The sequence below is a fragment of the Oncorhynchus gorbuscha genome, linkage group LG21 (assembly GCF_021184085.1).
Source record: "Oncorhynchus gorbuscha isolate QuinsamMale2020 ecotype Even-year linkage group LG21, OgorEven_v1.0, whole genome shotgun sequence".
Classification (NCBI taxonomy): domain Eukaryota; kingdom Metazoa; phylum Chordata; class Actinopteri; order Salmoniformes; family Salmonidae; genus Oncorhynchus; species Oncorhynchus gorbuscha.
Window position 1 is genome coordinate 46,961,190 of NC_060193.1, and position 14,555 is coordinate 46,975,744.

The 14,555-nt window shown below is 48.0% G+C and overlaps 1 protein-coding gene across 1 annotated transcript in view; it reads left to right on the plus strand.

Moving 5' to 3' along the window:
* LOC124008454 (zinc finger protein GLI2-like) overlaps positions 1-14,555 on the plus strand; it is a 90,358-nt gene that overhangs the window by 50,837 nt on the left and 24,966 nt on the right. Inside the window, 2 exon segments of the mRNA XM_046319746.1 lie at positions 2,845-3,044; positions 5,527-5,706. Coding sequence (XP_046175702.1) covers positions 2,845-3,044; positions 5,527-5,706 — 380 coding nt within the window.

Below are 14,555 nucleotides of genomic sequence, written 5' to 3' on the forward strand. Positions count from 1 at the left end.
GGGGGGGGTGAGAAGGATTACTTTATCCTATCCTAGGTATTCCTTAAAGAGGTGGGGTTTCAGGTGTCTCCGGAAGGTGGTGATTGACTCCGCTGTCCTGGCGTCGTGAGGGAGTTTGTTCCACCATTGGGGAGCCAGAGCAGCGAACAGTTTTGACTGAGCTGAGCGGGAACTGTACTTCCTCAGTGGTAGGGAGGCGAGCAGGCCAGAGGTGGATGAACGCAGTGCCCTTATTTGGGTGTAGGGCCTGATCAGAGCCTGGAGGTACTGAGGTGCCGTTCCCCTCACAGCTCCGTAGGCAAGCACCATGGTCTTGTAGCGGATGCGAGCTTCAACTGGAAGCCAGTGGAGAGAGCGGAGAAGCGGGGTGACGTGAGAGAACTTGGGAAGGTTGAACACTAGACGGGCTGCGGCGTTCTGGATGAGTTGTAGGGGTTTAATGGCACAGGCAGGGAGCCCAGCCAACAGCGAGTTGCAGTAATCCAGACGGGAGATGACAAGTGCCTGGATTAGGACCTGCGCCGCTTCCTGTGTGAGGCAGGGTCGTACTCTGCGGATGTTGTAGAGCATGAACCTACAGGAACGGGCCACCGCCTTGATATTAGTTGAGAACGACAGTTTGTTGTCCAGGATCACGCCAAGGTTCTTAGCGCTCTGGGAGGAGGACACAATGGAGTTGTCAACCGTGATGGCGAGATCATGGAACGGGCAGTCCTTCCCGGGAGGAAGAGCAGCTCCGTCTTGCCGAAGTTCAGCTTGAGGTGGTGATCCGTCATCCACACTGATATGTCTGCCAGACATGCAGAGATGCGATTCGCCACCTGGTCATCAGAAGGGGGAAAGGAGAAGATTAATTGTGTGTCGTCTGCATAGCAATGATAGGAGAGACCATGTGAGGTTATGACAGAGCCAAGTGACTTGGTGTATAGCGAGAATAGGAGAGGGCCTAGAACAGAGCCCTGGGGGACACCAGTGGTGAGAGCGCGTGGTGAGGAGACAGATTCTCGCCACGCCACCTGGTAGGAGCGACCTGTCAGGTAGGACGCAATCCAAGCGTGGGCCGCGCCGGAGATGCCCAATATCAAGTTGAAGTTTTAAGTTGCCCAGTAATCTAAAGGCTTTCTGTGTATGGAATATCTGTTTCTTCTCAGGCCAACGACAGAGCCCTTTTATGGTCATCCGTTAGCTAAGTCCCATGGCAGAAAGCTGGCTTTGAGACAAGCCTTGGTCGTCTGGGGGGCATTTACTGGAAACGGAGTGGACTCACTTTGGGTCAAGCACAGACCAACCAGCCCCTAGAGACAGACAGTACTGGGGATAACTGAGAGATTGAGGTCAATATGGGTCTGTATTCAAAAAGCGTCTCAGAGAAAGAGTACAAACAGACAAAGATTCCAGCTTCAGACACTAAACTGTACACTCATTTCTCATAGGGTAACTAGAGAAACTCTAGAAACTCAACCTGCTTTAAGTCTTCCGTCTGAGTATATCTATATTTGAATGGAGGTAGTATGTACTAGTTTCTGGTGTGCTGAAGGAAAATGAGTCTGGTATCTCCTGCATATTGTGTAGTCTGGCTTTCCAGACTCATAGTTCCAACCCCAGAGGTTCAGACATACAGTGGCTGTGGGAAGAGACTACCTGGACGTGTGCTACTGTATCCTCTGATCTTCAGCCTGTCAGAGGATCTATCTGTACAGCTAGCAGCAACCAGGCAGGAGACACACCTCGCATTGACATGCCATGAGTTCCTCACTTTCTCCTCTCCGGGTCAGGTTAGAACTCATATCAGTCACACGGTGTCTGATATATCTTCAATATCATCCCTATCTGGGATTAAAGGAACAATAACAGTTGAAATGCTGAAACCAGCTACAGTGCCAGAGCCAGACCAATGTCTTTTAATGTTGAGGGTTGAACCTTTTGTCTATCTGTCTGCCTGCCTGCCTGATGTTACAGTATATTTGTCTGTGGATGAGGTAACTTAGGGTGAATTAGTGTGACATCAGGTAATGCCGTAGGGCTGTAATATCATTACATTGCATGGTTGCGTTACACACACACACACACACACACACACACACACACACACACACACACACACACACACACACACACACACACACACACACACACACACACACACACACACACACACACACACAGTCTGCTCCATGACCCCATCTCACAGGAAACCACTGTTGCAACATATTTCCAGATCAAAGCCCTGATAGGATGAGGAATGACCTGCGTCCCAAATGGCACCCTAATCACAATACAGTGCACTACTTTTGACCAGGGCCCTATAGTGCACTAGGGGATAGGGTGCCATCTGGGATGCAGGCCATGATATTAGACGTGATCTCATTCTCATTCCAGTCTATAGACACAGAGCAAGGAGAAAGAGCGTATCAGATTCACCTTAGATTCATTATTCAGGCTTAGACCTGGCTGGCTGATACACTTATACAAACGTCTCAGGTGTGTGTGTGAACGAGTGCTCTGACTGCATCGCGCAGCGCGGTCTGCACCGCTCTGTAGTATCAGATGGGGAAATGGTTAGGCCTTAGGCTATGTCATGTAAGGACTTAGGTCAGGTGAGATACAGCAGAGGGTCCCGTTGTTTTACTTTCAATTGCAACTGTTTTTATTTCCATTGTAACTTAAAGAAAAGCACAGGAACTTGAGATACAAGAAACTGTTCAATAGTTTCCGTCTAAATACGTCATGAACCACAGTGTACGTGAACTAAGATAATAACACTCTCTCTCTCTCTCTCTCTCTCTCTCTCTCTCCCTCCCTCTCCCTCTCCCTCTCCCTCTCCCTCTCCCTCTTCCTCTCCAGTCCTGGACTAGGTGGCAGCCCGGTCATGTCAGACATCTCTCTGATCCGTCTGTCCCCCCACGCAGCCGGAACGGGGGAGTCCCCCTTCAGCCCCGCTCACCCCTACTTCAACCCTCACATGGAGCACTACCTCCGCTCCATTCACAGCAGCCCAACCCTGTCCATGATCTCTGCGGCCCGCGGACTCAGCCCTGCAGACTGTGAGTTCAACTGCATGCCTAGATTGTGCAACATACAGGTGGGCATACAGATTAGGTTAGACAGAGACGGTGCTACATCGTTGCATAAATTAGTCTTATATGCGACATATTGCTCTTTGTGAAGCTCTGACCTCCTTCTTCTCACCACGTGATCAATATAACACGGGGGTTATTGGAAAGCCATGGAAATTGATCAAACAAAACAGTCCCAATGGAACTCCCCCCAACTTTCCCCCTTTACCTCAGAGCTGAATTACAATAACGGGTGGAGGCGAGGAGCCAGAATAGGAAATAAATCACCTTTTACAGTCTGTCAACAGTAATGTGGTCCTGCTTCTAAAGTTAAATAAGCAGTGCAGGGTTGGAGATCTCGCAGTGATAAAGCCATGGGAAAGAGGGAGCAAATGAAGGAGGCTATTTTCGGTTGAGGGAACGCAAATAGGTGGTTTGGAGAGAGAGGAGAGACGGCCTTGGATTTCAGTGAGAGACGGCGGACATTTAGTTTGACGTTTGATGTTCCTATGTGAGCCTTTTCAAAAACAACTGTTATATCTTCTAGAATAGGGCAACCGTGTTTCAGTCTGGATTTTGTTCCGATAGTTTTCAATTAAAACTGATTTAATATAGAACACTACCCATAGAAATGAAATGGGTTCAGGAAAATCTCTTCTTAGTTGCTGGCCAACGCATATAACAGGGGTATAACAGGGGTAGAACAGGCAGAGTTTCTGCTGCTCTTTTCTTATTGCCGTTCCTGCGCTACATCCCATTAGCATGACATTAGCATTGACAGGCCTCAGGATTCCTTTGGGCCCAGTCTGCTGTGTTCTATTCGTCATTCACATTCTCTTTCTATGGACTTTCTGTTCATTTGATTGGAGAGAAAAAAGAACAGTTGCACGGCAGGGACGGCTCAGCTCTGCTCGGGCCTTCATCGGACTGCTTCAAAAGATATGTTCCTCATTGTGCTGATCCAAAGTGACTCCCTCCATTTAAGTGGTTATGTGATCCAGGAGAGAGAGAGAGAGAGAGAGAGAGAGAGAGAGAGAGAGAGAGAGAGAGAGAGAGAGAGAAGGAGAAAATAACGGTCTGGTTCTGCTATATGAAGTCAGTACAAGCACATGTCTGTTTTCTTTTAGCGCAGCACGGCCTAATTGTCTCTGAAAGATCACTTACAGTGAGAGAGGTGACACATTAGGGGGAGAGAGAGAGGGGAGCGAGAGGGAGAGAAAAAGAGTCCTGGTCTCTTCCTCCCCTGGACCATGACCCAAACTATAAACAGAGCAGATATTTCCTTCTAAATTCCTGGAGAAACAGATGGACTTTGGAAGCCTCTGGGACAGAGTGCTGCTATTCAACAGCAGCTATAGGCCATATCCCGCTCTTATTGCCCCTGACACTTTTAAAAGGGCTTTACTGGGTGTAGTTGTTAACAGACTAACACCATTGTCACTGTACGATTCAGGGTGCTCCTTCAGGGCGTGTGTGTGTGTGTGTGTGTGTGTGTGTGTGTGTGTGTGTGTGTGTGTGTGTGTGTGTGTGTGTGTGTGTGTGTGTGTGTGTGTGTGTGTGTGTGTGTGTGTGTGTGTGTGTGTGTGTGTGTGTGTGTGTGTGTGTGTGTGTGTGTGTGTGTGTGTGTTCAAAGAGAGAAACCCCAACACTACTTTGTTTCTGAGTTGGAGGAAATGTGCAGGAATATTGAGTGGGGCCCTCCCTCTCTCTCTCTCTCTCGCTGTCTCTCTCGCTCTCTCTCATTCTCACTCGCTGTCTCTCTCGCTCTCTCTCACTCTCTCTCTCGCTGTCTCTCTCACTCTCTCTCATTCTCTCTCTCGCTCTCTCACTCTCTCTCTCTCTCGCTCTCTCTCTCCTTAATCTGCAGGACTTCTGACACGCCTCACTGCACATCACTAACCTCACTGCCCAGCCAGCCTAGCCCTCCCATTCCCTCCCGTTCCTCTTGTCCTGCATCAATGACTGCATTCCAAATGGCACAATATGCTCTATATAGTGCACTACTTTTGATCAGAGCCCAGGTCAAAAGTAGTGCACTATATAGGGAATTGGGTGCCATTTGGGATGTAGATAATGTCTCCTTAGGACAGGGCCACGATGTCGCCAATCCTAACCCTAACCCTTTTCAAACTGCTCTGGCAGCATGTGGTGAGACCAAGTAGACCAACCGGGGCTGGAATCTGGAATGTCTTTCTCCCCCCTCACTCATTATCTCTCTCTCTTCATCTCATTCATTCCCCCTAAACCTTCCTTCCTCTCCCTGCAATGTTCTTGTCTTGTCATTCTCTCCCTGGTCTCCTCCTTCCTCCCCTCACTCACTCTCCCTTGTCTCCTCCTTCCTCCCCTCACTCATTCTCTCCTTCGTCTCCTCCTTCCTCCCTTCACTCACTCTCTCACCCTCCTCTCCTCCTTCCTCTCCTTTAATGTCGGTCTTCCCTCCCTCATTCTCCTCCTTCCTCTCCCCCTGCAGTGGCGCATGAACACTTGAAAGAGCGGGGTCTGTTTGGGTTGCCCCCTCCCCCTCCTGGAGCCAGCCCTGCTGAGTACTACCACCTGATGGCCAGCCACCGTAACCCCTACGGAGAGCTGCTGATGCAGGGGGGTGGGGCGGCAGCTGCACACCTGCCAGACTACATCACCCCCATGGATGGTGAGTTAGACTGGGACCACAGAGGCCCACTCCTCTTTACCGTATATCTGTTGTATCTACAACAGGTTGATACTGTCTGTGTGGGAAGGGCTGGAATGCATGGGAACAAAAGGGGAAACATTTTTACGAGTATTTTTTCACTCAATTCCTGGTGATTTACAGTGGGGAGTTCTCAGACTTCGCCAGTTCCCAGACTTCCACCCGTGGAAGTGTGTGGGTATGAATTGTAACATTCATTTTAGGGGAACAATTTTCTTTGTGTCCCCTGCCCCTTCCTCTGTTGGTGCCAGTGTGTACTCTAAGACTATGATATGGTGGCATTTGTATCGGAAGGTATTTAACTTTTAAAAGCAACCCTGAGATTGCAACGACCTCACCTTAGGAGAATGATGAAACTCCAGATCAATGGAACTGTAGGCAGCAGAACATTAAAAAAAAGGCTTTTATACATTTTTCATTACAAACAACTTCAAAGGGCGGGCCAGAAGCCCTCAGGTACTGTAACCACAGTATAGCTTCAGTAAGTATTTTCCCTCTCTCAAGTCTGTGCCAGGACATTCCATAAACTACAGACCTGATTGTACCGAGACGACATTTACTGGAGGAGGTTGCTCATTCAGAGGGGAGGAGGGGGACAGGGGGAGGAGGGGTGAGGCAGAGGGCGCCTGGGTCAGAAATATGTTTTAATGTAATGAATGCCTACTTTCATCCTCAACTACCTCTGTCACCTTAAAAGGGTAGGTGTGTCTAGGGGGAGACGGACTATTATACACAGGAATAGTGTTACCGTGCAGTGGCGTTACCCATTAGGCTATAGTGTGGTGTGAGGGAACACGACAATAAAAACCACCCGATACAGAAGTGTGGATATCAAACGAGTTGACTGTGTCTATATAACAGATGGGTTCAGATTAGCACAGCCACTGATATTCACTTGCCTTTTACTGTATCGCTGCGTGACATTTACAGGAATCCCGAAAGACGTTAAGGCAATAGGAGATGCTGTCAGCCCTGATCCGTCACCATATGAGGCTCACTGCTAACGGTGTTGCTATGGTAGCTACTACTACTACTGCGTCCTCGTCCGATAAAACACACAACTCACCCCATAGATGTCGCCTCAAGCAGCTCACACTTCGCTCCAAACACACAAGAGAAAGAGAGATCGAGCCCCTGCCCCAGGTGAAGGGTAGGGTTTGATTTGACACACAGACAGTGAGTTTTGCTACCTGTCCTGTACAAGTGAAATTATTGCTCTGAGGCTAGTCGGTCTACCTGGGTGTACTGTGAGAGAGTAAACATTGTCCTCCAGTCTCTGAGTTGTACAGCATCCAGCAGGCCCGGGGTTCTGAATGAGCTGTTGTGCTGCATTGTGTCTGGGCCAAGCTTCTGCTTGCTCAGGCCAACCAGGGGCACGCAGCCAAAGGCCTCAGCTTGCTGTGCGTATAAAAACTGTCATAACTTAATTCCCAAACAGTGAAATACACTGAGCAGGCCTCTCTGTAGCCCAGCTCCCAAGACAAATGCTGTGTACTGTATGATGCATTTGGCTTGTTAGTAGTGTAATATCTATGCTACACAGAGACACAATGGACCTTAACTACCAGGAGAAAAAAAAGTTTAAGTAAGACCACAGACACTTTGGCTCACACAGCTTCTCCAGGAGGCCTGGCCAGAGCAGGCCGTGAGTGTGAGAGCCAGCCTTATTTAGTGACATGGCCACTCAGGCCTCAAGGCCAGCTCAGCCTCTGGAGGAGGAGGGGTCCACTTCACACACACACACACACACACACAACCTAGCAGTCGGTCGTCCACACACACAACTTAGCAGTCGGTTGTCCACACACACAGCCTAGCAGTCGGTCGGTCGCTGCCTGGTGCCTGGCTTGCTGACATAAATCACAGGGGAAAAGGGAGGCGAGGTGCTGCGAGGGGAGGGGGACGAGGAGAGGGGACGAGGAGAGGTGTGGTGAGCGCCAGGCCCGGCTTTCCATTACCTCATTTATCAGGGGAAGTGGCACATTAATAAACACATCTCCCCCGAGGTGAGCCGCTAACACAGATAAATAAGGCTGCCATTTCTGAATGGCTTGTCCCAGTCACTGAAACTATAGAGCCAGTAATGCAATGTAAATACTAAGGGCTAAATTCACCTCAGCTTTTTTTTAGATGAACCTGAGTTATTAACTAGTTAACTACCGCTAAATTACAACACGTCTTCTCCAACGCAAACCCCCTCCCCCGATCGTGTGCTCAATGTCTTTAACAGCTCATGTGAGAAATGTATTTATACTACGTTTGACAGCAGAAATATCCCCTGAGAGACAGTGGTGGAGTCCCTTTCAGGGCTGAGATCCATTTTAATTTAAAAGTGATTTATTTTTATTTTTGTGTAAATGGAAAACTTTAAAAATAAATATCTTCTACTCATCTGTTTATTGAGAAGTAATTGAAAATAGATGCATTTAAAAAAATATATTGTTGTTATTCAAGTTGACTTCCTGAACTGACTGCCTTCAATTCGAATTGACCCCAGCCCTGGTCATTATGTCCCAGGACATTTCCGAAAGTCCCAAAACACTCAAACTGAGCACGTGTGTGTTACTGTATTGGAGATAAAATGTAGAAATTACAGTTAGCCATTATAGCTTCTGCTAAGAATAATGGCTCAGCATGTTATTCTCTGTGGTGGTACAGTAGCCTGAGTTTAATCAGCCGAGGCACTGTTTGTGTAGAGCTGCTGGTGCAGTGCCTGGTGTTGGCACACATGTTATTGAGCCATTATGGACGTCCGGTTGCAGTGTCTTTGGTTATTATCCCACAGGTCCTAATGACACTGTTGCTCTGGACCGGCTCCACTAACACCACTGCTAATGTCTAGCACCTGTTGAGCCCTGAACAACTGGCTGACTGGCTCCCCTGCTGACATCACTGGCTCCCCTAGAGCAACGGACTCCAGAAGCACACCGGTTACATATGATAGGAAATTAGATGATAACCAGCTTTATGAATTTCACCTGTGATTTGGTGTTTTCATTATTTATTACTTTTTTTTACAAAATGCCATTACCGATACAGTTTAAGGCTTTTATTCTTAAAATATGTTTAAACAGCTGGTTACAGTAACTGCTGTACCTGGCTAGTAGCAAATTAAACACAGTGGCACATTTTCATGAAGTAATTATTGGATAGTTATTATGTAATTATCATCCTACCGTGTCATTTTTCAAAGTATGACCAGGTAGCTTAGAGACGTATACAAATCAACTGTGACAAAATGCACATTATAAACCATGAACATAAGAGCGATCAAAAGCACTTTGCATGCATTTCAGTTGAAATCAATTCTCTAAATTGGCCTCATTTACCAAAGGGAAGTACAGAATGTTATTTTCGATCACAGTGAGATTTTTATCTGTTTTAATTCAAGTACATTATTTAGGCTTAGATGTATTATCCTTTACACTGAATCTTAATGAGGTCACCGTGGCATATGGGTGCATCCCAAATAGCCCCCCTATTCCCTTCACAAGGCCCTGGTCAAAAGTGGTGCACTATGTAGGAAATAGGTTGCCATTTAGGATGCATCGATTTTGAAAGACAACAGAGCTAAGATCTTTTCAAACAGAATAGAAGCCATTTGTTTGGGAGCATTTTGTGTTATTGAAATTTTAGACCGTGTACGCCGAAAATGTGTGTCACTAGGGCACATTAAAGTTGTTTGAGGATTGTTGTTTTAGGTTTTTTATTTTCATCTTTCATCTCCATCCCCGTATCCGTCCTCTGCTTTACTTCCTTCCCCTGCTATAATTCCAGCACCGGATAAGAGATGAGTCTATTTTACTGCAACAATATCTTCTGCCAGGCTCGGTTTCCATCACCTCAGACAAATTGTTTACTGTATTAGCTGGGAATCAATCTTGAGCACTTATTGATAGTGCTGCTCTTTTCCCAGGGGGTTTGGGTGTCGCAGGGAGGCTGCGTTAGCATCCATCACCCAGTCCCAGGCTGGGCTAGAGGCTAGGCTGAGCTGGAGCGCTCCTCTAGGTCTGTCTCTCTCGCTGGGGCTCCAGAAATAGCACAGAGTTGGGCAGGGTAGGATGGGGAAATGACACAATGATAGTGAGGGAAAAAAGATTGACTCGATATAATTATTTCTGCCTGTATGAAATAAACACAAATAATTGCAAACATTCGTAATATCTCACAGTGGTAAAGTGGGTGCCTTCCCTTAGGGAGAGAGAGAGAGACACTGGGCTTTTAAATTGGCTTGGAGTGAGTGATAAGGGGGAGGAGCAGTAAGCAGGCTACAGACATGGTATAAAAGATTAAACTGATAGCCATTATAGATCAAGCATGGTGTGGGATATATATGTATATGTGTGTGTGTGTACAGTACCAATCAAAAGTTTGGACTCAACTACTCATTCCAGGGTTTTTCTTTATTTTTACTATGTTCTACATTGTAGAATAATGGTGAAGACATCAAAACTATGAAATAACACATAAGGAATGTAGGAATCATGTAGTAACCAAAAAAATATATTTTATATTTGAGGTTCTTCAAAGCAGCCACACTTTGCCTTGATGACAGTTTGCACACTCTTGGCATTCTCTCAACCAGCTTCATGAGGTAGTCACCTGGAATGCATTTCAACTAACAGGTGTGCCTTGTTCATTTGTGGAATTTATTTCTTCCTTAATGCGTTTGAGCCAATCAGTTGTGTTGTGACAAGGTAGAGGGGTGGTATACAGAAGATAGCCCTATTTGGTAAAAGTCCATATTATGGCAAGAACAGCTCAAATAAGCAAAGAGAAATGACAGTCCATCATTACTCTAAGACATGAAGGCCAGTCAATACAGAACATTTCAAGAACTTTGAAAGTTTCTTCAAGTGCAGTCGCAAAAACCATCAAGCGCTATGATGAAACTGGCATTTATGAGGACCTCCACAGGAAAGGAAGACCCAGAGTTACATCTGCTGTAGACGATAAGTTCATTAGAGTTACCAGCCTCAGAAATTGCAGCCCAAATAAATGCTTCAGAGTTCAAGTAACAGACACATCTCAACATCAACTGTTCAGAGGAGACTGTGTGAATCAGGCCTTCATGGTCGAATTGCTGCAAAGAAACCACTTCTAAAGGACACCAATAAGAAGAAGAAACTTGCTTGAGCCAAAAAACACGAGCAACGGACATTGACCAGTGGAAATCTGTCCTTTGGTCTGATTTCCACATGTGTAGTTCCCACCGTGAAGCATAGAGGAGGATGTGTGATGGTGTGGGGGTCCTTTGCTGGTGATACTGTTGTGATTTATTTAGAATTCAAGGTACACTTAACCAGCATGGCTACCACAGCATTCTGCAGCGATACACCATCCCATCTGGTTTGCGCTTAGTGGGACTATCATTTGTTTTTCAACAGGACAATGACCAAACACACCTCTAGGCTGTGTAAGGGCTATTTGACCAAGAAGGAAAGTGATGGGAGTACTGCAACAGATAACCTGGCATCCACAATCACCCAACCTCAACCCAATAGAGATGGCTTGGGATGAGTTGGACCGCAGAGTGTAGGAAAAGCAGTCAACAAGTGCTCAGCATATGTGGGAAGTCCTTCAAGACTGTTCAAGACCTTCAAGTCCTTCAAAAATATTCTAGGTGAAGCTTGTTGAGAGAATGCAAAGAGTGTACAAAGCTGTCATCAAGGCAAAGGGTGACTACTTTGAAGAATCTAACATCTAAAATGTATTTTGCTTTGTTTAACACTTTCTTGGTTACTACATGATTCCATATGTGTTATTTCATAGTTTTGATGTCTTTACTATTGTAACGTCGTTCTTCGTTTGTCGAAAGAGAGTCGGACCGAAATGCAGCGTGGTTGTTACTCATGTTCTTTAATGAATGAAATGACGATACATGAAAATAACGTAATATACAAAATAACAAACGGAACGTGAAACCTATTACAGCCTATTTGGTGAACACTACACAGAGACAGGAACAATCACCCACAAAATACAAAGCGAAACCAGGCTACCTAAATACGGTTCCCAATCAGAGACAACGAGAATCACCTGACTCTGATTGAGAACCGCCTCAGGCAGCCAAGCCTATACAACACCACTAATCAGCCGTGATCCCAAATACTACAAACCCCAATACGAAATACAATAACATAAACCCATGTCACACCCTGGCCTGACCAAATATATAACGAAAACACAAAATACAATGAACAAGGCGTGACAGATCCCCCCCCCCTAAGGTGCGGACTCCCAGACGCACCTCAAAACCATAGGGAGGGTCCGGGTGGGCGTCTGTCCATGGTGGCGGTTCTGGCTCGGGACGTGGACCCCACTCCATTAAAGTCATAGTTCCTCCTCTTCGCGTCCTGGGATAATCCACCCTCGCCGCCGACCATGGCCTGATAGTCCTCACCCAGAACCCCACAGAACTGTGGAGCAGCTTGTGACTGAGGGGCATCTCGGGACTGAGGGACAGCTCGGGACTGAGGGGCAGCTCGGGACTGAGGGGCAGCTCGGGACTGAGGGGCAGCTCGGGCCTGAGGGGCAGCTCGGGCCTGAGGGGCAGCTCGGGACCGAGGGGCAGCTCGGGACCGAGGGGCAGCCCGGAACTGAGGGGAAGCCCAGTACTGAGAGAAAGCCCAGTACTGAGAGGAAGCCCAGTACTGAGAGGAAGCCCAGTACTGAGATGAAGCTCATGCAGGTAGTAGGCTCCGGTAGATCCTGGCTGGCTGGCGGATCTGGAAGATTCTGGTTGACTAGCAGATCTGGAAGAGACTGGTTGACTGGCAGATCTGGAAGAGACTGGTTGACTGGCAGATCTGGAAGAGACTGGTTGACTGGCAGATCTGGAAGAGACTGGTTGACTGGCAGATCTGGAAGAGACTGGTTGACTGGCAGATCTGGAAGAGACTGGTTGACTGGCAGATCTGGAAGAATCTGGTTGACTGGCAGATCTAGAAGATCATGGCTGACTGGCGGATCTAGCTGCTCTATGCAGACTGATAGCTCCTTGCAGACTGATAGCTCTGACTGCTCCATGCAGGCTGGCAGCACCTTGCAGACTGGCAGCTCCTTGCAGACTAGCAGCTCCTTGCAGACTGGCAGCTCTGGCTGCTTCATGCAGACTGACAGCTCTGGCTGCTTCATACAGACTGACAGCTCTGACTGCTCCATGCAGGCTGACTGCTCTGACTGCTCCATGCAGGCTGACAGCTCTGACTGCTCCATGCAGGCTGGCAGCACCTTGCAGACTGGCAGCTCCTTGCAGACTAGCAGCTCCTTGCAGACTGGCAGCTCTGGCTGCTTTATGCAGACTGACAGCTCTGGCTGCTTCATACAGACTGACAGCTCTGGCTGCTTCATGCAGACTGATAGCACCTTGCAGACTGATAGCTCCCTGCAGACTGGCAGCTCAGGCTGCTCCATGCAGACTGACAGCTCAGGCTGCTCCGAACAGGCAGGAGGCTCCGGCAGCGCTGTAGAGGAGGAAGGCTCTGATAGCGCTGAACAGGCGGGAGACTCCGACAGCGCAGGAGGGAAGGAAGGCTCTGGCTGTGCTGAACAGGCGGGAGACTCCGACAGCGCAGGAGGGAAGGAAGGCTCTGGCTGTGCTGAACAGGCGAGGCGCACAGAAGGCCTGGTGCGTGGTGCTGGAACTGGTGCTACAGGATAGAGGACACGTACAGGAAGCCTGGTGCGGCGAGCTGCTACCGGAGGACTGGTGTGTGGAGGTGGTTCTGGATAGACCGGACCGTGCAGGCGCACTGGAGCTCTTGAGCACCGAGCCTGCCCAAGCTTACCTGGCTCGATGCCCACTCTAGCCCCGCCAATACGAAGGACTGGTATGTGCCGCACCGGGCTATGCACCAGCACTGGAAACACCGTGCGCTCCATAGCATAACACGGTGCCTGCCCGGTCTCTCTAGCCCACCGGTAAGCACAGGGAGTTTGCGCAGGTCTCTTACCTGGCATAGCCATACTCCCATTAAGCCCCCCCCAATATTGTTTTTGGGCTGCTTTTCGGGCTTCCATCCGCGTCGCCGTAATATACAAAATAACAAACGGAACGTGAAACCTATTACAGCCAATTTTTTTTTTTATATAAAAAATAATTTATTATCTTCAATACCATTCCTTCTTTACAACTCATAATTTACATACATACTCAAATAATGGTATTTTAATTAAATTAATTAAACTAAACATAAACCACAAACAAAACCTCAGGGGAGCATCTTCCCTCCCCGTCACCCTACAAAATACGTTTCCCTATCTCCCCGTCCCCAATCTATCCCCTTACAAATCTAAATGACACCCAGCCCTAAACCCCCCTTCCACCTCTCCCGAGCCGCATGCTGCCCCCACTTCCTCTCCTCCCTCTTCATCCTCCCCCTCAAATCTCATTCCACCCTCCTCACTATCCCTTCCACCCCCCAATCTCTCCCTGTCTTCACCATGTTCTGCCTTGCTTCCCACAGCCCCCGTTTAAAGAGACTCATGAGAAGCCAGAGCAGAAACCTGTCCCTATCCGTCCCTCTTGCTCTCCCTACACCCCTCTCTAACCTGGCCCACGTCAATACAAAATCCCCCTTTACCAAACCTAACAACACCCGTGCCCTAGCCCATACTACTCCGGCAAAGGCACAGACCCAAAAGACATAGCGCACAGTCTCCTCCCTGCCACAAGAGGATCACCAAACTATACCATACCGGCAAGCACTTATGGAGGCTCAATCAATTCAGGTCCTTGAGCCTGTTGTCCAGACCCCGCGCCTGCACTCCCGAGATGCCCACTACAGGCGCCGGACTCCCTGCCTTTC